This window comes from Crotalus tigris, unplaced genomic scaffold (genome assembly GCF_016545835.1).
Source record: "Crotalus tigris isolate CLP2741 ecotype Arizona unplaced genomic scaffold, ASM1654583v1 scf7180000018578.197295, whole genome shotgun sequence".
NCBI lineage: Eukaryota > Metazoa > Chordata > Lepidosauria > Squamata > Viperidae > Crotalus > Crotalus tigris.
Window position 1 is genome coordinate 50,456 of NW_024097083.1, and position 23,489 is coordinate 73,944.

The 23,489-nt window shown below is 36.4% G+C and overlaps 1 protein-coding gene across 1 annotated transcript in view; it reads left to right on the forward strand.

Annotated features, from left to right (window-relative positions):
• The window catches only part of RFT1 (RFT1 homolog), a 37,013-nt gene extending 13,774 nt beyond the window's left edge, over nucleotides 1-23,239 (forward strand). The window contains exons 7-13 of the mRNA XM_039354647.1: nucleotides 778-856; nucleotides 2,894-2,944; nucleotides 5,399-5,529; nucleotides 7,376-7,520; nucleotides 9,315-9,420; nucleotides 20,482-20,731; nucleotides 21,453-23,239. Of these exons, the coding sequence (XP_039210581.1) occupies nucleotides 778-856; nucleotides 2,894-2,944; nucleotides 5,399-5,529; nucleotides 7,376-7,520; nucleotides 9,315-9,420; nucleotides 20,482-20,731; nucleotides 21,453-21,620 (930 nt within the window). The 3' untranslated portion in view covers nucleotides 21,621-23,239. The remainder of the gene's footprint in view (nucleotides 1-777; nucleotides 857-2,893; nucleotides 2,945-5,398; nucleotides 5,530-7,375; nucleotides 7,521-9,314; nucleotides 9,421-20,481; nucleotides 20,732-21,452) is intronic.
• The last annotated feature ends 250 nt before the right edge of the window (nucleotides 23,240-23,489 follow it).

The following is a 23,489-nucleotide window of genomic DNA, read 5'->3' on the forward strand; positions in this document are numbered from 1 at the left end:
AGAAAAGATTGGGGTTGCTGTAACCTTATTGAGCAAATATTTTTTACCACTTTGATATTAGATTTAAACTTCATCTAGTGGATTTTTATTTATGTAAGCAAACCTTTAGATCCATAGATGATTGTAGCTTTTAGAAATAATAAATGTTACATTGTTCAGAAAATGGCTTTTGCTAATACTGTAGCTGTGCTAGCTGAATGATCTTATATGCACATCATTTTTCAGAAAAGTGTTACTACACCTTATATTTTATCTAGCCTAGTTTATTTTACTATGAAAACATATAGTTAATTCTAATACAAAAAAACCTGAGTAAGGTAAAATGACCGCATTTTAATCTTCTGGTAAACAATTCAGATGTTATAATAGAAGAAATTTCTATGAGCTGCATTTTAAAATGTAGCTGTAAAAATAAAGAGTCTTCCACATTAATACTTGCAGAAACTAAATCAGGAATAGGCAAATATATGTGTGTGTATATATTTAATTAACACCTTAATTAAGACCTTCATTATATATAGTTTTTAATTAGTTTTTTTAGTGATTGTATCATGTATCATGTTGACTGGTATATCGGTGTAAAGTAAATTGAATCAAGCTTGACCCCAAGTGACTTCCTGGATATGTCCATGGAATTTTTTCTGGATGGTGTATGAAGGTGCTTGCCACTGTTTTCTTCCAGGATTTCTTTTTAGCCTTCCTAGCCCTGGTGTTTTTAAACTCAGACAAAGTGGGACAGGATATTTAATTATATATAATTGTTTGTATATATTTCAGGACATTGTTAACTGGAAGGAAGCAAGGCTGACTTGGAGTTTCTTTAAGCAGTCGTTCCTCAAACAGGTTTTAACAGAGGGTGAGTATGAAACTTTCTTCAACTTGAATTTTTTATTCTCAGTCCCCTTCTTCCAACAATAGCAAAAAGAATGTCATTGACTGGCATTTCCACATTTTTTTGGAATTGTTGGAATGGGTCTAGGCTAAAGGGCAATGAGAAGAAACATGCTGATTCCAGGAGATTATTTTAATGGATCTGTTTAGTTTCTGTTCATTGCAAAAGGGAAGATACAGAATTCTTTAAAGACTCTTTGATGAATCTTTGAGAAGTATTTGCTTACTACTTCAGCTTGCAGTCCCATATTTATATCTATCTGTGGATCAATCAAACAGCTGACTGATCTACCTGGTTTAGATAGGTCTCTCAACAGTGATGCTATGTGGTTATATAGGATTAAAATCAAACCAAACACACACAAAAAAAGAAAAATAACAAAAGTAATGGAGGCTGAGGACAAACCAACTTCAATCATAAGAAAGACAAACTTAGTGAGGGGCACATCTTACCTACAGACCACCTGAAGAAGGAACCAAATCTTCAAGGACTTCTGAAATGCTAGCAGGGTCAGGATTCCACAAATCTTGGGTTATAGTGTTTTAGAGGATTCGTGCTGGAACAGAAAAGACATGCTGGATTCTGCCACATGGACATGCTCATCTGAATAGACTTAGGGACAGAAGGAACTAAAGAGAGGTAGCCTTACAAATTACCTGGTCCCATGCTGAGATATGGGGAATCAGGTTATTTATGGACATCTTGAATTGCACTCAGAGCTAATGCAGCTCATGGAGCAGTGGTGTAACAGGGACATACTAAGGTCCAGTGATAACTTCCCAACTTGCTGCATTTTGGACTAATTTTAATTTCCAAGTGACTTTCAGGGATAGCCGCATGTAAAGTGTGTTTCAATGGTCTACTCAAGAGGTACTGAGGCATGAGTGACTATGGCAGTGCTCCCGATTCAGGAAAATATGCAGTTGGTACACAGGTTGGATTAGTTGTTACCTGCTGTTTGAACAGGAGCTGCAAGTCCAGGAGGACCCCAAATTTGCACAGTTTTGATTAAGCAGTGATACCCCATCAAGGACTAAAAATGGAAACCATCAGAGCTAATACCCAAAGCCCCTAGAATTGAACTGAACCTGTTCTTCCCTATTCAGATTCTCTTAGTTTCTAGACACAAAAAATTAACCCCATCACTTGCTTGGCCTGGGATAGAGATATATGACTGAGAATTACTAACATATTGATGATAACTCTCATTGGAGTGTTTGCAAACTATTTTGCTCAGCAGCTTCAGGTAGATGTTGAATATAAATGGGGAGAGCATAGAACCCTGAGAGGCCCCATGAAGAAAGGAGCTTGGAAAAAGCTTCTTTCCATCAACACTAACCACAACTGGTCCTGAAATAAGGAGCAGAACCACTACAATGCTGTGTTCTTCTACTCTTCTACTCCAACCTCAGAATGGTTTCAAGGTCCAGAAGTATAACATGGTATTAAAGGCCACTGACAGATCAAGGAAAGGAAGGGTGGACATATCTGCCTCCCTCCTGCTCCAGAGGTCTTTCAGAAGGACAATCAATGTTGTCTTAGGCCCATGCTCTGGTCTGAAACGTGATTTAAAAGGATCCAGATAGTCTGCTTCCTCCAGAGTTCTCTCAACAACCTTCTCTAAAAGGGGGAAATAGGAAAGAGGATGAAAATGAAAAAGAGGAGGAAAATTTCTTAAGTAGAGTAGACCACAGTTCCCTAACCTTTTCGGCTTTGTGGACTGGTGGGAGGGGGAGAGGGGATGATTCTGCGTGAGCAGTGGGCAAACTCTATTTGTATGAGTGCTGGGAATGTGCCTGCCACTCATACAATTGGAGCATGCACACATGCACTCCCCTGCTGCTTGCCTACCCCTTCTGTGGCCCGGTTCTGAAAGGCTCAAGACCTTGTAGTCGCTGAAGCTCTGGGGTTGGGGACCCCTGGAGTAGACCACTGGCTCCTTAAGCCTGGGCAGGATCACACTTTAGGAAAGAAATACTAATTGAAATATTAATTTTATAGGTGAAAGATATGTGATGACTTTCCTGAATGTATTAAATTTTGGAGACCAAGGTAGGAAAGACTTTTTAACAAAATTTACATGCATGGAAGAAATATATTAATATCTAAACATAGTCTAAAAGCATTTTCATCTGATTTTGACTTTTGATGATAAGTATAATAAAGGCTTGAGAGATTTTGTTGGAGTGTGTTTTCTAATATCAGCGAATCTGATTATGAGGCTAAGATTATAAAATATCACAATGATCAGAAGTGTGTAGTACTTCAGTTTTAAAATCAAATGTTTTGGACTGTCTAGATGCAAGTGGAGCACCTCTGTGCATCTCTTCAATGTAACTGTATCTTTTCCCTCTGTAATGATATTCTGATATCAATATTTATTTATTTATAAAATTATTTGCCACCCCGTTTCATATCCAATGACTCTGGGTGACTTAAAAACATGAAAAACATGAAAAACATCCATTATAAAACAACAGATAAAACATTGTTTTCAAAGCAAAACAAAACACAATACAAAATGAGTTATTGATTAACATAGGTGCCTAAAACTAACTAAAATTAACGTAGGTGCCTGATATTAAGACTATTGCTTTTACCTTTTTGGACCTTGGAACTGAGTTCCCCATTAGAATCACTCTGGCACTGCCATTTAGAAATGCCATGCTCATTTGGACAGTCAAAACCTTCAACATTGTTATATCATACCTGGGAATAAAAAAAATCCCTTTTTTTTGGGCGGTGGGGGTGGGGGAGAGAAACCATTTAAAATGAACTAAAGGGAAGTGTCAAACTCCAATGCATGCATCATTCAAGTTGCCTGCAATTGGTACTGGAATATCTGGGTGTAAATATAGCAAATTAATAATATAGTTGTCAAGAAGGACTGTTAATGTCATATGGCATTAGGGAAGTATCTGTTATTAATCATAATAGTACAAGGCTTAAATTGAAGAAAAAAGGCTAACGCCATGCTAGGATATGGCTCTAATGTAATCACAGGGATATCAAATTTAGTGGGAGCAATTGTTGTATACTCAGCCTCATGAGGGGCTCCTATTGTTTAAACCCAGTGATGCTCTAAGACACGGGTGTCAAACTCGCCACGTCACGTGATGTGTTGCGACGTATCGTGACTCTTGCATTGCTGGCAATGGGGTGAGCGCGGCTTCAGTAGGATGAAACTGGCCTCATGCCGGCAGTTTGACAACCCTGCTCTGAGTAGAGAGGTATAAATAGATCATACATAGCTCAGGTTTCTTGGGAAAAGAAAATATGAAAAATAATAATGAAATTCAAGAGGGTTCCTCACTTATCATCTAGCTATGTTCCAGAAGAGGATGGACATTAAATTGTGATAATCAAGGAATCAATATTAGGGATCTCAACTGATGGTCTGAGCAAACCATCTGGACCAGATAGGACTAATTGAATGGTGTGAGGATTAGGTGAACCAGCTGCTAAATAGTGGGAGGCAAACATTGTCCCTAAGTATTGATTTGTTTTGCTGTGGAATCTTCTGTGGATGCAGGTGAAAATGAGGCAGGAGTTTGTTTCCGAAAGAAAGAAAAAGAAAAAGAAAGAAAGAAAAAAAGAAAGAAAGAGAAAGAAGAAAGAAAGAAAGAAAGAAAGAAAGAAAGAAAGAAAGAAAGAAAGAAAGAAAGAAAGAAAGAAAGAAAACCTAGGCATAGGCCCAACTGGGGGACAACATCAATGCCTGTCAGTAAAGTAGCTATTGATATTTCTGTGGAGACATCAGAATTATGAGGAGTGATATTCAGTATGAATTTACGAATAGGCGAGTGTGGCAATTTTTAATTGTCTCCTAGTGATGCCGTATGTAAACATCAGTCATGCAGGGAACTGATTCTAAGTGTATACTTTCTCTTGATAATGTCATATAGACATCTGATTCCATGTTAATGAAAGAATGAAATAATATATGCTGTATTGGATAAATTGAGACAGCTGACTTTCTAACATGGCACCCTTTAAATATACTGGTCTTTATTGGTCAATGAGTTCACAGAACATTGAATTATAAGGATTGAATTCTAACACATCTGGAAAACATCACATTGGAGATTTCTGCTGTAGTTCAATGGATGTGAAACAAATGCAGAGTTTAGGGGTTTTTAAAATTTTGCCCTTTTATTTTTCTTGGAATTCAAAATGATTTTACATTTGTATGAAATAAGTTTGCCACAGTAATAATGATTTGCTCATTAGTGTGAAATGCAGTGGGTTTTTCTGGTTGATTATTGTTAAGAAAATAAATTATATTATTTTATTTTTAAATTGATATATTGGCTTTAGTCTGGGTTGCAAGTATTATTCATAATAATGTATGTGGATCATTGTAGAACGTTATTTATAATACTTATAATACTTTTACTATCAGTGCAAAATGTAGAAATGTTTTTAGGTAGAGACTAATTTATATTGTGAGCAGATAACAAGTTAATAATAAATATATTAACTGTATTTTTCTCCTCCTTTACAAAGGTGTATATGATATTATAAACAACCTTGGTTCTTTGACAGCTAGATTTATATTTTTACCAATAGAAGAGAGTTTTTATGTGTACTTTGCTAAAGTTCTAGAACGTGGGAAAGATACTAAGTTGCAAAAACAGGTAAGTTTAGTCTTCTCATTCATTAATTTAACATGCTATAGAAGTAAAAGGGATGAAAGTATTGATCAGTGTTTTCTAAAGCATTAATACACATTTTCACTAGAAAGAGAGGAAAACTGATAATTAAGCATAGAATGGAGAATGGGTGTAGGATTTTTTTCTTCTCACGATGTAGAACCTCTATATCAGGGGTGTCAAACTCGCAACATCACGTGACGTATCACAACTTTTTTTCCATTGCTGGCAATGGGGTGGGTGCAGTTTTAGCATGACACATCCAGCCTGCGGGCCGGCAGTTTGACACCCCTGCTCTATATTATGATAGAAAGTTATTTGGTGAAAATGAATGGTAAGAAAATGAGTACGGGTAAAAAGAAGGAATATATTTGTTTCATTTTAGAAATGACTCTCTGAAGTTAATGGAAGGTCTAAAAGGCTGAGGGATAAGTGCATGGATGATATGGCCTCAGAGGCAGCTTCCTCCACCATTAGTCCCAGGGGAACAGCACCTGGAGGAAAATAAATTGTTCAGTTTCTACTTCGGGAGTTCTCAGAAAGATTTGTTTGGCTGATTTCAGAACACGGTGCTGGTTTTCCATCCTTCCAAGAGACTCTTTGTACGTTAATTAGTTTTAGAGTATTTTACAGAACTAAGAAAGAAAAATCTTGATGTATCATGGTTTTCAAAACAAAGTTAAAGGAAACACATTGTTCTATAAGGAATGTATGTGCACATAAAGGTATATATACAGAATATATGTAAATATGCTAAAATTATGCTGGAATTTGTGATTTAAAAACAGGATGTTATTTTCAATTAATTTCACTGTAGTAATTAATTTTCAGTGAAAGTATTCAGGATTGGATTGCTAGCTCTTGAATAAGTAGGAATATACATTTCATATAAGAGTTTGTGAGTAAAATGCAAAATGTTATGCACTGGAGACAAATCTCTTGTGCGTCCAGTCACACTTCGCCAATAAATAACTGTTCTGTTCTGTTCTTGTTCTTGTTCTTGTTCCTGTTCCTGTTCCTATTTCTATTTCTATTTCTATTTCTATTTCCATTCCATTCCATTCCATTCCATTCCTATTTCCATTCCATTCCATTCCATTCCATGTAGAAGTAATATTAAATAATTTACCTACTACACAGGCCTCTTACTGTGGGGAAAAAAATGACGGGGAGTGCTACATGTGCTAGAGTGCTACATGTGCTTGAACTGAGAAAAGACTAAATTTAAAACAAACCAACAGTGCAGGATAATTAAGGCTTGGAAATCTAGGCTGCAGAAATCTGGAAGATCATTAAATGGCAACAAAGAGAATTTTCATCTGCAGTCATCTGAATTTTTGCAGCCTGGATAAAATAGGCCTAAATATTATGTTTATTTTAAGATCTGACTGTTTTGCTGTAAAAGTAAAAAAAAAAAGTCTGATATAGTTTCCTAGGAATGTTGAATGTTCTTGCTTTCCCTATACTGCATTTGAAGATAGCTGTCAAATGTATTTATTTTCCATAGAAGATTTCCCAGTGAAATTAGGATATTTTTAATGAAGCAATTTGTATAGATCAATTTACGTCTGTAACATTCAGCATATCATGTACATTTAAATGTGTCTACTGTCAAATATATTCTATAAAATGTTTTTTGCTTAATAGTCATAACTTCACTGTGACTAGAAAACTAAACATAGCATATTATAAAGATGCCAAGAGTTCCCTATTGCCCTATAAATTTAATACAAATAAATAAATGAATTAAAAAATGATTATTCTGATTATACATTTAGCATAATAATCTTGAACATACAGTTTCCATTAAATAAATATAATTCCTTTTTAGGATGAAATTTCTATGGCAGCTACTGTATTAGAATCACTGTTGAAACTAGTGCTTTTGATTGGCTTAACCATTACAGTATTTGGTTTTGCCTATTCGCAGTTGGCACTGGATCTTTATGGAGGATCAATGCTCAGTTCAGGATCAGGTAATACCTGTTTACTTTCTGAAAAGTATTTCATCAATATCAAATTATGTTTGGAAAGCTTCTTTGATATACTTTTATGTCCAAAAAAGATAGGGAAGATTTGTAAGAATTGATACATAGCAATTATATTACAATTAAATGTTATCAAGAAATGTGATAATTACAATAGGTCTATTGCAGGAGCTATCAGTTTTGGAATGGAAACACACAGATGTCGTAATCAGATGTCAGCAAAAGAGTTTTCTGTAATTATTTGCTTCCATCTCATAGTTGTCTAGATTTTTACTGCCCAGATCTGGCAGCCTTAGATTTATTACATGTTGTTAAGACTGGGCAATGATCTGAATTCAAAGCAGAGAAATGAATCAGAGTGTGTGTAGACATACATTTTACACTTATCTGCATTTCAAGCATCTATTTTCTACAAGATCAGGAAAAGGTGCACACTCTTTCCCTTCAAATCTGGTTTTCTGAATAGACATGCATTGCTCACCAGGATTTTGTTGTGAAAAATTACAGTTATAATGAAGTTTCAGTGCTAGGAATTCTGGGATGGTTTTCTGGGAGCCGCGTCCAGAAATATAATATCTTCCTTTGATGGAAAGATTGACAATCATTTTGAAAGCGAACTCTACATAGAGCAGAGTTCCCCAACCTTTCAGGGTTGGCAGCCCGAGGGGGGAGGAGGGAAAGATGAGATGGTTTTGTGAGAGGGGCAGGCAAGTGCATGAACACATGCATGTGCACGAGCACCCATTGCTCGCGCAAGTGGGGCCGAGAGCACCTGTGATACTCGCTCGAGTGAGACCCAAGCAACCAGCCAACCACTCACATGGTCCGGTTGCAAATAGGCCATGGACCGGTAGTGGGCCACGCCCACAGATTGGGGACCCCTGCCATTGAAGAAGTAGGAAGGGAAATTATGCCATGAGAACCAGTTTTTTTTTAAAAAAATCCTCTATTATATTGTTAGTGGTTTACTTATACGTTCCATTCATCTTGTATAATAGGAGAAGGAAACCTCTGCTCTCTTAGACTTTGATGAAGTAAACTTCTAGCTTCCTTCACTATTGGGCACACTGATTAATGTTGCACAGGGAACAGTAGCCTAGTAGCATCTGTTGGGCTGCAGGTTCCACTCTCGTAATTTAAAATTCAGCAGCAACCTTTCCCTGAGGCATGAGAGAGTTGCTAGAGTTGAAATCACTATCAACTTATTTATTTATTTGGTTTGACTTTTTAGGTAGCAGCTTGATACACTCTATATACATTTATCTGGCTTTCAATGGATGGCTCAATTTTTAATCTAAAATTAATTTTGAAATAAGCAGGATGGATTAGTCAACTGTCTTTTGGCATCTGCTGCTTTTGTGAAAAAGATGTATAATTCTGTTAATGGAATGCACATTAGAAGCAGCCATCTGGCTTGCAATAGGCTTTTTGAGGCCTTTAGTTTGCCTAGTAAAGCTTTCTCTGACATTGATGGAAACCAAGAAAGGAGCAGCCCAGAGCTGTCTTATCAGTGAAATGGACAGCATATAAATTTAATAACTAAAAAAGTAAAATGAATTGCATCCAGAGTTTATCCCATATTCAAATCTATTTATTGATACTATTTGTTATACTATGTTTCCTTTGAAATTGAATACCTGAATCTTTTTATATTATACAGAAAACTATTTTTTTTAAATTGCTAGATTATACTGTAACTTGCTTTTATAATTTATTAATATTTTTATTTGCATTTGTGTACAAAATTAAGGTTATGTGTGATTAATTTACTTGTTTAATCAGGTCCAACTCTCCTTCGTTGGTATAGTTTGTATGTCTTGCTGCTTGCTGTTAATGGGATAACAGAGTGTTTTACATTTGCTTCAATGTGTAAAGAAGAAGTGGACAGGTAATGTAAATTTTAAATTCTATATTCTCTGTAATTTTGAATGAGGAAGAGAATCCAGTTTGTAGAACCTCAGAATAAGTGATAACTTATTAAATTTGATAGATATTCTCCCGTGGATAGAAAAAAGCATTCATTTACATGAGGAACTATTCATGAAATGAAAGATCTAATCTAACTGGGAAGTTTACTGATTGCTAGATAAGTAGTTCACGTATAGAACTCACCTAATCCCTGACAGTTCACCTAGATCAGGGGTGTCAAACTCGCAACATCACATGACGTGTGACGACATATCGCGACTTTTTTTCCATTGCTGGCAATGGGATGGGCGTGGTTTCGGCATGACGCATCTGGCCCGCGGGCCGGCAGTTTGACACCGCTGATCTAGATGTATAATCAATTGGAACTGAAGGGATGATTTTCACTAAGCATCTCAAAATCAAGTTAGGGGTGTCCCCAGTAAATGAAATTGCATACCTGGATATTGTGAGGTTGAGGGTGAACATGATCCTGTGTATAAATCTTCTGTTCTTCCATTCATTCTATTAGATCTACCACTTAGGCATAGGAGATATTCATGAGTACAATTCTCAAAAAGGATAATGATTTGTGAATTATTTATAATAGATTGTTGTCTAATAAAAGTAGTCCTCAATTTACAACCACAGTTGAGCCCAAAATTTCCATTGCTAAGCAAGACAAGTTAAGTGAGTTTTACCCCATTTTATCACCTTTCTTGCCACAATTGCTAAATGAATCACTGTGGTTGTTAAGTCAGTAACATAGTTGTTGTTAAGTGAATCTGGCTTTCCCATTGACTTTGCTTGTCAGAAGGTTGCAAAAGGTGATCCCATGATACCAGGACACTACAACTATCATAAATACATGCTAGTTGCCAAGTGTCTGAATTTTGCTGTTGTAACTTTGAAGAGTCACTAAATGAATGGTTGTAAGTCGAGGGCAACCTCCATATCAAAGGACTGAATTTCAGGTCTGTAGGATGGAGTCCCAAGCTGTATTTGGGGAGAGGTGTTTGTTGAATTGGTTAGAATCTCACCTATTTGAGGTCTTAATAAATAAAACCTGTTTCTTGGTGCAGTTCCTATTGCATATTTATTTGCCAACAGCATAAAGCAACAGAATATATTAACTGATCCTCATTATGTATAACAATATTTAGAACAGAATAGAATAATAGAGTTGGAAGGGACCTTGGAGGTCTTCTAGTCCAACCCCCTGCTCAGGCAAGGAACCCTATATCATTTAAACAAATGGTTGTCCAATCTCTTCTTAAAAACCTCCAATGTTGGAGCATTCACAGCTTCTGGAGGTAATTTGTTCCACTGATTAATTGTTCTAATTGTTAGGAAAATTCTCCTTAGTTCTAGGTTGCTTCTCTCCTTGATTAGTTTCCATTCAGTGCTTCTTGTTCTTCCTTCAGGCGCTTTGGAGAATAGCCTGACTCCCTCTTTTTTGTGGCAACCCCTGAGACATTGGAATCCTGCTATCATGTAACTTTTACTCCTTCTTTTCATTAAACTAGACATACCAGTTCCAGCAACCATTCTTTAAATGTTTTAGCCTCCAGTCCCCTAATCATCTTTGTTGCTCTTCTCTGCACTCTTTCTAGAGTCTCAACATCTTTTTTACATCGTGGCGACTAAAACTGGATGCAGTATTCCAAGTGTGGTCTTACCAAGGCATTATAAAGTGGTATTAACACTTTACATGATCTTGATTCTATCCCTCTGTTAATGCAGCCTAGAACTGTGTTGGCATTTTTGACAGCTGCAGCACATTACTAGCTCATATTTAAGTGATTGTCTACTGGGACTCCAAGATCCCTCTCACAGTTATTACTATTGAGCAAGGTACCACCTATACTGTACGTGTGCATTTGGTTTTTCTTGCCTAAATGTTATTTACTTTTTTTCACCACTGAATTTCATTTTGTTAGATAGCGCACAATGTTCAAATCTGTCAAGATCCCTCTGTATCTTAAGTCTATCTTCTGGAGTGTTGGCTATTCCTGCCAGTTTGGTGTTGTCTGAAAATTTGATGAGTTCCCCATCTATTTCCATATCCAAATCATTGATGAAGATGTTGAAGAGTACTGGGCCTAAAACAGAGCCTTGGGATTCCCCACAGCATACTTTCCTCCATGTAGATTGAGGACTATATGTTGAGTCCAGTTGGTCAACCAGCTATGAATCCATCTGTTGGTGATGCTGTCTAACCACATTTTTCTATCTTATCAAGTAGTCGGTTGTGGTCTACTTTATTAAATGCCTTACTGAAGTCCAAGTAAATTATATTCACAGCATTCATCTGGTCAACTAATTTTGTCACTTTGTCAAAGAATGTAATAAGATTTGTCTGGCATGATCTGTTGTTTACAAGCCCATGTTGGCTTTTGTTTGGTTCTAGGTGTTCACTGATTCATTGCTTGATTATCTTTTCCAGAATCTTCCCAAGTATTGAGGTCAGGTTGATAGATCTATAGCAGTGTTTCTCAACCTTGACAATTTTAAGGCGTGTGGACTTCAACTCCCAGAATTCCACAGCCAGCAATGCTGGCTGTGGAATTCTGGGAGTTGAAGTCCACACGCCTTAAAATTGTCAAGGTTGAGAAACACTGATCTATAGTTTCCTGGATCTATTTTTTTCCTTTTTTGAAGATGGGAACTATATTAGCTCTTTTCCAGTCCTCTGGTAGTTCCCCAGTGCTCCAGAATCTTTGAAAGATATAGTTCAGTGGTTCTGAGATCACATCTGTCAATTCCTTCATAACCTTGGGATGTTATCCGTCTGATCTTGGTGATTTGAACTCATCTAGGTGCTCGCTTATCATTTTCTTGCCCATTTTAACTTGTATTTCTAATCTATTTTTATGGTATTGTTTTTGATAGGTTGGACTGTTTTTTCCTTTTGTGTAAAGACAGATACAAAAAAATGAATTAAGCAGTTCTGCTTTCTTCCTTTTGCTTGTCACCTTTTTGCCACTTTCTCCCATTAATGAACCGATCATTGCCTTGACTTTTTTTTTATTTTTTGAATGTTGAAAGAAGTTCTTTTTGGTTATTTTTTACTTGTGTTGCAAGCCTTAGTTTATTTTGAATCTTAGCTTTCTTCACTTCATCTTTGCAGGCTTGCGTTAATTGCTGATATTCTGCCTTAGTTATGTGCCCCTCTCTCCACTTTTTATATTTGTTCTTTTTGTCTTTCAATTCATTAGAGAGTTATTTAATGCAGCCATGCTGCTTTCTTTTGAGAACTATTCTTTTTTTTCTTCACTGGTATTATGCTAGACCGGGTTTTTATAATCTCACTTTTCAAAGTTTCCCAAGCTTCTTATTTTCTCCTTGAGGATTCTCATCCATGGAATCCTTCCCTAGTTCTTTCTAAGTTTATTGAAATTAGCTCTTTTAATGTCCAAGACTGTAGTTTGACTTTATTCTATTGCTTGTCCTTGCATAATGTTGAATTCCAATATTGCATAATCACTGCTCCCCAAGGTTCCTGTTTTTGATACTGGCCTATTTTTAAAGAAGAGTTGAGGACATTCTAGTTATAAGCTTTGAATTAATTTGTATGTGCCTGCTCTATGTAGAGCAGAGAAAATAATCAGTGAACAAAGGCTTTCAGAGTTCAGGCCATAGAATCTTAGTTATTTTTTTTGAATCTGAATATGCCCGGGTGGCACAGTGGTTAGACTCTACCCATAGCCGGAAGTTCAATCCTGACTGACTCAAGGTTGCTTCAGCATTCCACCTTTCTGAGATCAATAAAATGTGGAGCCAGATTGTTGGGGTAAATGCTGACATTTGTAAACAAATTGGAGAGTGCTGTAAAACATTATGGAGTGGTATATGAATCTAAATGCTATTGCTATTGCTAACCTGTGGTACCTGCTTCTGAAAGTTAGTTGACCCACCTTGCCCTTTTCACTAAACCTTAGAAAAATTACCATGGGTGCCCCCAACTGCATTCAATTGATTTCCTTCCCCCTTTCCTCTCTATCATGGAACTCCATAACGTTTTCATGGAACTTTAGAAAACCTAAAGTAGCATTTTTCCTGTAACTTCCTATTTTGATCCTGTTGGGTCTTGCTAAGGGGCTTACCAACTGCAAACTACAGCAAATTCACCCTGCTTCTTCTACGTTTCTGGTCACTTTCTTTCTTTATGCTTGTTTTGTCTCCAGCAGTCTTTCTGTTGGGTTCAACAGAACTTCTTATGTTCTGCCTTCACTGAAAAATTGGGATACATTCAGATATATCTGTCTTGAAAATAACCCATGTTGAACTGTATAGCACAGTCAAACATCAGCATAGGAAATTTTGTTATTATATTATAAACTGTTTTATGGTAATTTTTATGTCATAAAATGTTTTATAACATTTTATAAAATTCCATGGGAGACATAGGTCTCAGATTTTGAGTGTATTCTGTAAGTTATTCTGTTTGGTTCAAAACGTTTTGCCCTATGCTGCACTGTTTCACCCAGTTAAAGGTTACAGGAAAAAAGAGTTTTAATAGTATATAGATAGGCTTTTCTGCCATTTCCAGTCACTATTTAACTGAGTATTTTTTATATGGTAATAAACATATGGTTACCTCTAGATATGGTCCATTATATTCATGTTCATATGTTCCTTTTTCAAGGAAGATATACATGTGACTCATTTTATTAGCAGCCAGTGAACACCTAACTGATTAATTTGCCTAAATCCACAGAGCTAAAATATTCAGATTTTCAAATATTCTTAGTGATTCCTCACTGAAGTTTTTTTATCTGTCTTAAGCAGTTTTTTTTATCTGTTTTAAGCAGCTTTTAGTCATATTATTTTGAGTGGTAAATTATGTAAATTTACAGGGATAGAATAAAATTCTAGTCCACATTAATAGTTCGTAAAATGGCATCAGGAACTTACTGATAGTCTTATTAAATATATAAAGTGCAAAGTCTTAAAACTAAGCATAGCCATTAATACTTACCCCTCCACCATTCACTGGTGTGATGAAACAAAGTGCTTCCCTTGGTCACTGTTGCAGAATAAGCAAACTCATTCTGTTTGATCTTGGGTGCGCTGATCTTTATCGATATTGATCTTTAAAGCTTATACTCACTCAACAGACTCTGCTAGAAACAGAAAAAATTATTACTGAAATTATAAGTTTTGGTGTGAGGGTTAGCCTTTAAAATACAGTGCACCTCCTTAGGAGAGTAAGCTTCATAATAAAGGTCAGCCTTAGGTCTTTCTGTTATGGCTGTGAACTAATTTCAGCTCTGACACTACTATATGTTGTGGAGATCTTGTACATAAGCAAATAAAATTGTGCTTCTAAACTTCATAAGTGAGTAATACTTGTTCAGTGAACCTATTCTGTTTTTCCTCTAGTGAAAAATTCTGATGCAACATATGCTAACTTGACTAAGTTAAATTGACTAAGAATATGTATCATATATTTCAGTCAAATTTAACTTTATAGAAATCGTATCCCACTTAAAACATTAAACATTTTAACATTTTGAATTATATATTTATGATAATATAGGCTTCTCTGCAAATTCCTGTCACTGTGCAGTGCCCATAATGTTGTTTTAAATTGACTTTTGATCAAGTAAAATACATTTCACAGAGTTGTAAGATGTGATTAATTGTAAATTCCCAGTAAAGCTATCCTCTAATGTGAAAGGCAAAAACCTTGAAGATATTCATTACAGCATTCTAGTTCAAGATCAGAATAATATTGAATTAATCCTCATTTTCATGAATTCGTTATTAATTCCCACTTCCCATGCATGAGAGTTTGTGCATTAAAGAACTTCTTAGACAACATAGGAGTGCGAGAAAAGCAGAGACATTGAAATATTAAAAGGATATTTAAGATACTATTTAAGTTTGGTTTGATCAGTGGTGTTCCATAGCAAAACAGTTCTATATGCATAAAGGTGTGGGCAGAGCGAAATGGTACTGTTATTAAATATTCCATTTTAAATTTACATAAATACTTTTATAAGCCCATATCCACATAACAGAAATATTAATATTGACGGGCAATCCTTTAAAAACACAATTACCATTCAATGCATATTTGTCACTGCCTTTAGATTATCTGCTTTTCAGTTCAGTTTTTATCAGCTTTTCATTAAAGAAGTAGAGCCTTTATTTTTTAAAAAATAAAAAAACCTTAATAAAACTTATAATGATTGCTTATGTATTGTTATTTATACCATCCTTATATCCATCTCATTTTATATCATCTGGTTTCGACATAATGCAAAACTACTGTTTATATAATAATTAATAATAATAATAATAATAATAATAATAATAATAATAATAATAATAATAATAGTAGTAGTAGTAAAGTTGGAAGGGACCTTGGAGGTCATCTAGTCCAACTCCCTGCTCTGGCAGGAAACCCTACACCATTTCGGACAAATGGCTGTCCAGTCTCTTCTTAAAAACTTCCAGTTTTGGAGCATTTACTGCTTCTGGAGGCAAGCTGTTCCACTGATTAATTGTTCTCACTGTCAGGAAGTTTCTCCTTAGTTCTAGGTTGCTTCTCTCCTTGATTAGTTTCCACCCGTTGCTTCTTGTCCTGCTTTCAGGTGCTTTGGAAAATAGCTTAATTTCCTCTTCTTTATGGCAGCCCCGGAGATATTGGAATACTGCTATCATGTCCCCCCTTGTCCTTCTCTTCGTTAAACTAGACATACCCAATTCTCGCAACCGTTCCTTATATGTTTTAGCCTCCAGTCCCCTAATCATCGTTGTTGCTCTTCTCTGTACTCTTTCTAGAGTCTCAACATCTTTTTTACATCGTGGTGACCAAAACTGGATGCAGTATTCCAAGTGTGGCCTTACCAAGGCATTGAAGAGTGGTATTAATACTTCACGTGATCTTGATTCTATCCTCTGTTAATGCAGCCTAGCACTGTGTTGGCCTTTTTGGCAGCTGCAGCACACTGCTGGCTCATATTTAGGTGATTGTCTACTAGGACTCCGAGGTCCCTCTCACAGTTACTACTATTGAGCATGGTGCCACTTATGCTGTACTTGTGCATTTGGTTTTTCTTGCCTAAATGTAGGACCTTGCTTTTTTCACCATTGAATTTCATTTTGTTAGTTAGTGCCCAGTGTTCAAGTCTGTCCAGATCCTTCTGTATCTGAAGCCTGTCTTCTTGAGTGTTGGCTATTCCTGCCAGCTTGGTGTCGTCTGCAAATTTGATGAGTTCCCCATCTATCCCTTCCTCCAAATCGTTGATGAAGATGTTGAAGAGTACTGGGCCCAGAACAGAGCCCTGGGGCACCCCACTACACACTTCCCTCCATATAGATGCAGTTCCATTGAGGACCACTCGCTGAGTCCGGCCGGTCAGCCAGCTACGGATCCATCTGGTGGTGGTTCTGTCTACCCCACCTTTTTCTATCTTGTCAAGTAGTAGGTTGTGATCTACTTTATCAAATGCCTTACTGAAGTCCAAGTAAATTATGTCCACAGCATTCCTCTGATCCACTATTTTTGTCACTTGGTCAAAGAATGCAATAAGATTTGTCTGGCATGATCTATTTTTGACAAACCCATGTTGGCTTTTAGTAATGACTTTGTTTGCCTCTAGGTGTTCGTTGATTCGTTGTTTGATTATCTTTTCCAGGATCTTCCCAGGTATTGAGGTCAGGCTGATAGGTCTGTAATTTCCTGGATCCATTTTTTTTCCTTTTTTGAGGATGGGAACTACATCATCTCTTTTCCAGTCCTCTGGTAGTTCCCCTGTGTTCCAGGATCTTTGAAAAATATAGTTCAGTGGCTCCAATATCACATCTGCCAGTTCCTTGAGAACTCTGGGGTGTAATCCATCTGGTCCTGGCGATTTGAACTCATCTAGGCTGGACAGGTGCTTCCCAACCATTTTCTTGCCTATCTTAACTTGTGTTTCTGTTTTGTTTATTATGGCACTATTTTTGATAGGTTGGTCTGTTTTTTCCCTTTGTGTAAAGACAGATGCAAAAAATGAGTTAAATAGTTCTACTTTCTCCCTGTTGCTTGTCACCTTCTTGCCACTTCCACCCACTAATGGAACAATCATTTCCTTCACTTTTTTCTTGTTTTTTACATGTTGAAAGAAGCTTTTTTGTTATTTTTGACTTTGTCCACAAGCCTTAGTTCATTTTGAGCCTTAGCTTTCCTCACTTCATCTTTTCAGGCTCGGGCTATTTGTTGATATTCTGACTTAGTTATGTCCCTCTTTCCACTTTCTATACTTGTCCTTTTTATCTTTCAATTTATCAGAGAGTTCTTTATGCAGCCATGCTGGTTTCTTTTGAGAGCTGTTGTTTTCCTCTTTGTTGGTATTGTGCTGGATTGGGCTTTTATTATCTAACTTTTCAAAATTTCCCAAGCTTCTTGAGTTGTTTTCCCCTTGAGGATTCTCATCCATGGAATCCTTTCCAAGCCCTCTCTAAGTTTATTGAAATTAGCTCTCTTGAAGTCCAAGACTCTAGTTTGACTGTGTTCTATTGCTTGTGCTTCTATAATGTTGAATTCTAATATTGCATGATCACTTCTTCCCAGGGTTCCTATGGCTTCAACACCTTCTATCATTTCATCTCTGTTAGTGAGAATTAGATCCAAAATGGCTAATCCCCTAGTTCCCTTCTCTACTTTTTGGGAGACAAAGTTGTCTGCTAGGTTTGCCAGGAACCTGTTTGATCTTCCACTTGGTGCAGAGTTTGTCTCCCAGTTGATGTCAGGGTAGTTAAAGTCCCCCATTACTATTGTGATGTGCTTCCTACATACCTTAGTTAGCTGACTAGCAAAAAGTTCATCTATTTCCTCTGTTTGGTTGGGTGGTCTGTAGTATACACCTATGGCAATGTCATTTCCCCCCCCCCTTTTATATTGACCCAAATGCATTCAAGACAGTTTTTATCATTGTTGTACTCTATTTCTGTGGAGATGTAGTTATTTCTTATATAGAGAGCAACTCCACCTCCTCTTTTATTTGGTCTGTTTCTTTTAAATAATTTAAATCCCTCTAGCTGTGTGTTCCATGTGTGAGTTTCATCCCACCATGTTTCCGTAATGGCAACAATATCGTATCTGCCCTCATTAACCTGAATTTCTAGTTCACCCTGTTTGCTGTTCATACTCTGTGCATTGGTGTATAAACATTTGAGTCCTTTGTGGGTGGCCCTGTGTTTCCTTTCTACATAACCTGTGTGGTGCCTGAGTTCCCCTATTGTCTTACCACCTATTTGGTTAGTGCACTTTATGTGGCACTCGCTATTAGAGGCTTCATTTTGATTGGTAGCAAGGTTGGTATTCTTGTCCACACACACATCTATGCTACATGCACTGATAGCCCTATAGTTTTTAAATTGCCGGGGACAGGGTTGTTCCGTATCAATTAACTCCCTGTCCCCGCTGTTTAGTTTAAATTTCCCTCCAGAAAATCTGTGAATTTATAGCCGAGTAACTCAGTCCCTTTTTTTGATGGATGCAAACCATCTCTTTTGTACATCTTTTGATTGGACCAGCTACTGACATCGTGACTAATATATCCAAAGCCTTCCCCTTTACACCACTCCTTTAGCCACATATTGAATTGTGCTATGCGCTGGCCTTTTCCGTTTTGCTCCTTATACACTGGTAAAACCTCTGAGAAAGTAAGCCTACAGCCTATTCTGCTAAGTTCCTTCCCCAAGCTCTGGAAATCATTCTGCACAGAGAGTACATCTTTTTGGGACAGATCATTAGTGCCAAGATGTACAATAGCCTCCACATCACAGTCCTTGCTGCCATTCTTGATTATTTTAGAAATACGCTTCTTGTCCCTACTGGCAGTAGCACCTGGAAGACACCTGACCTCTTTCAAAGCCTCTGTGTCCTTTCCTAAATTTACATCCCTTATAATTGAATCACCTACCAGAAGGTAGCTTCTCTTTTTGGGAGCCTTTCTATTCTTGCATGACTGATGTGCAATACCTGATTCACACTTCTCCCTGTCAAAATCTAGTTCTTCATCTCGGACCACAATCCCCTGTTTATTTGAGTTATCTTCACAAATACCTTTACCTGTCTCCTTAATGTCCCTATTAAGGTCATTTAGTATGACATACACAGACATTCTCTCTTTAAAGAGAGCGAGACATCTAAAGAGATCAGACATTTTTAACCTCTTGTTTTATAATTATATCTAAGTCCAAAACTAATGTTAATTTTTATAATAATAGATAAGGGACTAAGTCAGGATCAGCAGCTGCAATTGTTAATTGGTTTTCTCTGCCATAGCTATGTACCTCACTTTGCTATACTTTGAATGTAATAATAAACTATGCTTAAATTGAAAACATTTGAAAGTTTCTAATCTTTTTGAGGCTGCAATAAAAGATAGAAAAGAGGGAAGAAAAAAAGTTTAAAAAGCCCATCATTTAGTATTGTGTCTTTGTGAGATTTGCACTTACAATAAAACATTTTCTCAATATTCAAAGCAGTGCATATATTGTACGTCACACCTGTTTATAAGGTGAATCTAATCTGTGTCTCCTTCATTATGAAATAATCATCTAAAATGTATTTTTCCACAATAGTCAATAGGAAAAGTGTTCTTTAAGTTTTTGGGAAGTGGTGATAGATGGGAGAAAATTATAAAACAATTTTCTTGTCTAGCTATATCTGGAATATTGCTGCTGTCAGATTAGATTAATAAATTGTCTGGAATAGGATTGAACTAAAGGTCAATTTACAAAAGTCTGACATACAGAAAATGAGCCAAACACAAATTCAACACTTGAGTAAAATTACATGGTTTAATTTACTTCCCGAGTTGGTCTCAAGGAAAAGAATTGGGACTCACCTACTACTATATTTACATTACAAGATATTTCAAAAGTGACTTGCTGATTTTTTTAAGGTTCCTAGTCAATGAGATCTGCATATGTTAGAAGTTTACTTAAAGTAGCCTAAAAACAATTCCATCTCTAAGACCATAAATTGCTAAGATGCTGAAATGTGTAAAATGTTTTTACTTATTTCATTTTTGTTTTTTAGGTATAACTTTATCATGCTGGCTTTGTCCTTTGCATTTTTGTGCATGTCCTATTTCTTGACCTCTTGGCTAGGGAGCATAGGATTTATCCTTGCCAACTGCTTCAGCATGGGGATCCGAATTTTACACAGCATCCACTACATCTATAGGTACTTTGGATGCAGCCCTCACAGACCTTTGAAGGGCCTTCTTATTTCACGATTCCTGGTTGTTGTTTTTCTCATCAGTGGAATGAGCACTAAGGTTTCAGAGGTAGGTGATATTTTTTTTCTTCCACTTTGTTTCATTTGGACAAAGCAGTTGACTAAACTAGCGCTTCATTCTACCGTTTGGAGAGTCACTTTGTGAAGTGCCCCTTTAATCCACCGTGTCAAAATACCTGCATCCTCTGAATTTGTCAACTTAAAGACCCTTTTCTAGAGAGAAAAGTACCTTCTCTGGATGCCCACACATGCTCAGGAGACCCAGATGGTGTCTTGAACAACTTTCAACAGAGGAGCAGTCACTTTAATGGTCTATGGAGACCTTAGAAGTCTAAGTCAATCCTATATACATAGATAATACTTGCAAATAAATCTGAATGAATGTGGTGTCCATTTCCATGTAGTGTATCTACATTTACCTATGAATGGTACATGGTTCATGGTTTTTAGTCCATAAAAGATTCAGAAATAATGCCAATAGGAGATCAATTACCTTTATTCTTAAAATGATTTAAAGTTTTGAACAAAGCTGCAGTTTTTCTAGCACCTTCTATTCTGCTAGAGTTCTGAATGCCTTTGGATCTGACGTTACTTTTAAGTGATATCTGAACTATCTAGGGCAGGGCAAATTTGCAAGCTAATGATTAAGAAACAGGTTATAGTCTGCAGGTGATATTATCTTTCTTTTACCTTTGAATCAAAACATTAACTTGGTGGTAAGTTAGGTTTGCTTTCTTTGTCATAGTAATTTCAGTTTCTTTTCTTTGTAGGTGTTTCTGTGCTGTGATAAAGGGTGGATGGCCAGATTAATTCATGTCACAGTTGGAGCACTTTGCCTCACAGCAACTCTCGCTACAATATTTTTCACAGAGACAAACCTAATCCATTTTGTTAGAATGCATATTTTATCAAGATATTCCAAAGAACAATTAAAATAATGTCAAGTATGTATTTATCGTAGGGATTTGTATTTAAATGGACAATTGTTATGCACGGTAAAGATGTAATGTTTCTGATGATTATCTGACTGAAATATTGAAAGAGACATACAGGGAATCCTTGCTTAATGACTGGTCGCTTAGCAACCTTTCAAAGTTACAATGGACCTCCTCAGAATTAATTAAAATATGATTTGAAGTTTAGCTGACTGTACTCTCCTCTGGGTTCATAGGATTGCAGCCAGTCTGGACTAGGAGACGGAGTGGAGAGAGTCAGGTCCTACTCCTCTCTTAGGCCTGGAAGCCAGCTGAGTGACTTTGAGCCAGTCATTTTCTCTCTCTCAAAAAGTCAAAAAAGTCTACCCACACCAGATCAGTGGAGTAAAATATGGTCCATAACCTTCAATAAAGAGGATTTCATTCTGCAAGGACTGATGAATTGATTTGAGCCGATTTTAAAAACATGGGGGGAATATACTTTTATTTGTCTGATGAAAACTGTTTCGTTAGTGGGAAACGATAACTAGATATTATTCAGGAGTTAAAATAGTAATTTAACTGTACTGCTAAAGTAAGCATAAATCCAAGCATATGGGATTTTTTTTTTAAAAAAAAATCATAATTGACTTTCATAGGAATTTTACTTCATTTTTATACAAAACTTAAATGTTACAAATGCAAATGTTAATATATTTTATAAATATTTGAAATGCTTATAGCAATTCTATTTTTTTAAAAAATAATTCATATGAAACCATGTTAAAACAATGTTTAAGGCAGGGGTGTCAAAACTCGCAATGTCACATGACGTGTTGTGACGTATTGTGACTTTTTTTCCATTGCCAGCAATAAGGTGGGCATGGTTTTGACATGACGTATCCGGCCCGTGGGCCAGCAGTTTGACACTCCTGGTTTAAGAGGAATAAGGAAAATTATTTGGAAAATTAGAACAAAAGCCATAATAAAGTGTTAAAAAATATGGAAAGACTGACACACTGTTATCTATAACTAGTGTGGAAAGTATTAGTCATATTACAATTAATGTTATGATTGTCTTGCATCTGTAAATAGAGCACAAATGTAAATGTTTCTATAAAATATGCAGCTAATATGTTTCCTTCAATTTCAGATATTACATTTCAATAGCAAAGCTCAGGTAAACCGTGCTTTGTTAAAGTCAATAGCAATTATGTATAATTAAATCACTTGGTATAAATATCGTTAATCTTTATCATGTTCAAACTCCAAGAAGCCTTGGAAGATGCATTCGATTTGTTTTTTTTTTTTTTGAGTAACAAGTGAGTGGCATTTTCAGAAGCAATGGGAATAGCTGATCTTCCCATGCTATATTCCTGCTCAGAGCTATAAATACTCTACAATTTCTCACACGAGCTACTGTGCTATTCCACAGCAACCTTAGCTTGTAGTTGTAACTTTAAGGGGTGCAAGGACTTCTAGGCTCAGAAGGACATAGTAAACATAGTTTCCTCTCTGCCTATCTTTGCTGGTAATACAGGAGTACTGGATCAGGAGCCAAGTTTTTTATTTGCTATTTATAAATTTAATTCCAGTGTTTTGAGTTCGTAACTGTTACATTAAAATGATGAGCTTTTGATGAACTGAAGGCCTTTTCATTCCTGAAAAATGTTTCCATGTTCCTGTGAAAGATTGGCATGCACAGGATGTATTCAGTCAAAGGTTGGTAGAAATATTGGCTTCTGTTTCCTACTATAGAATATATTGCTGCTGCTGCTGCCTGCTAAATTTATGACTGTCCTTTAAACAGCCTTCCCAAAGTTGGGTCTCTCCAAATCTGTTTGATTTTAATGTCCATCATTCTCAAGAATCTGTCTACATGATACATTTAAG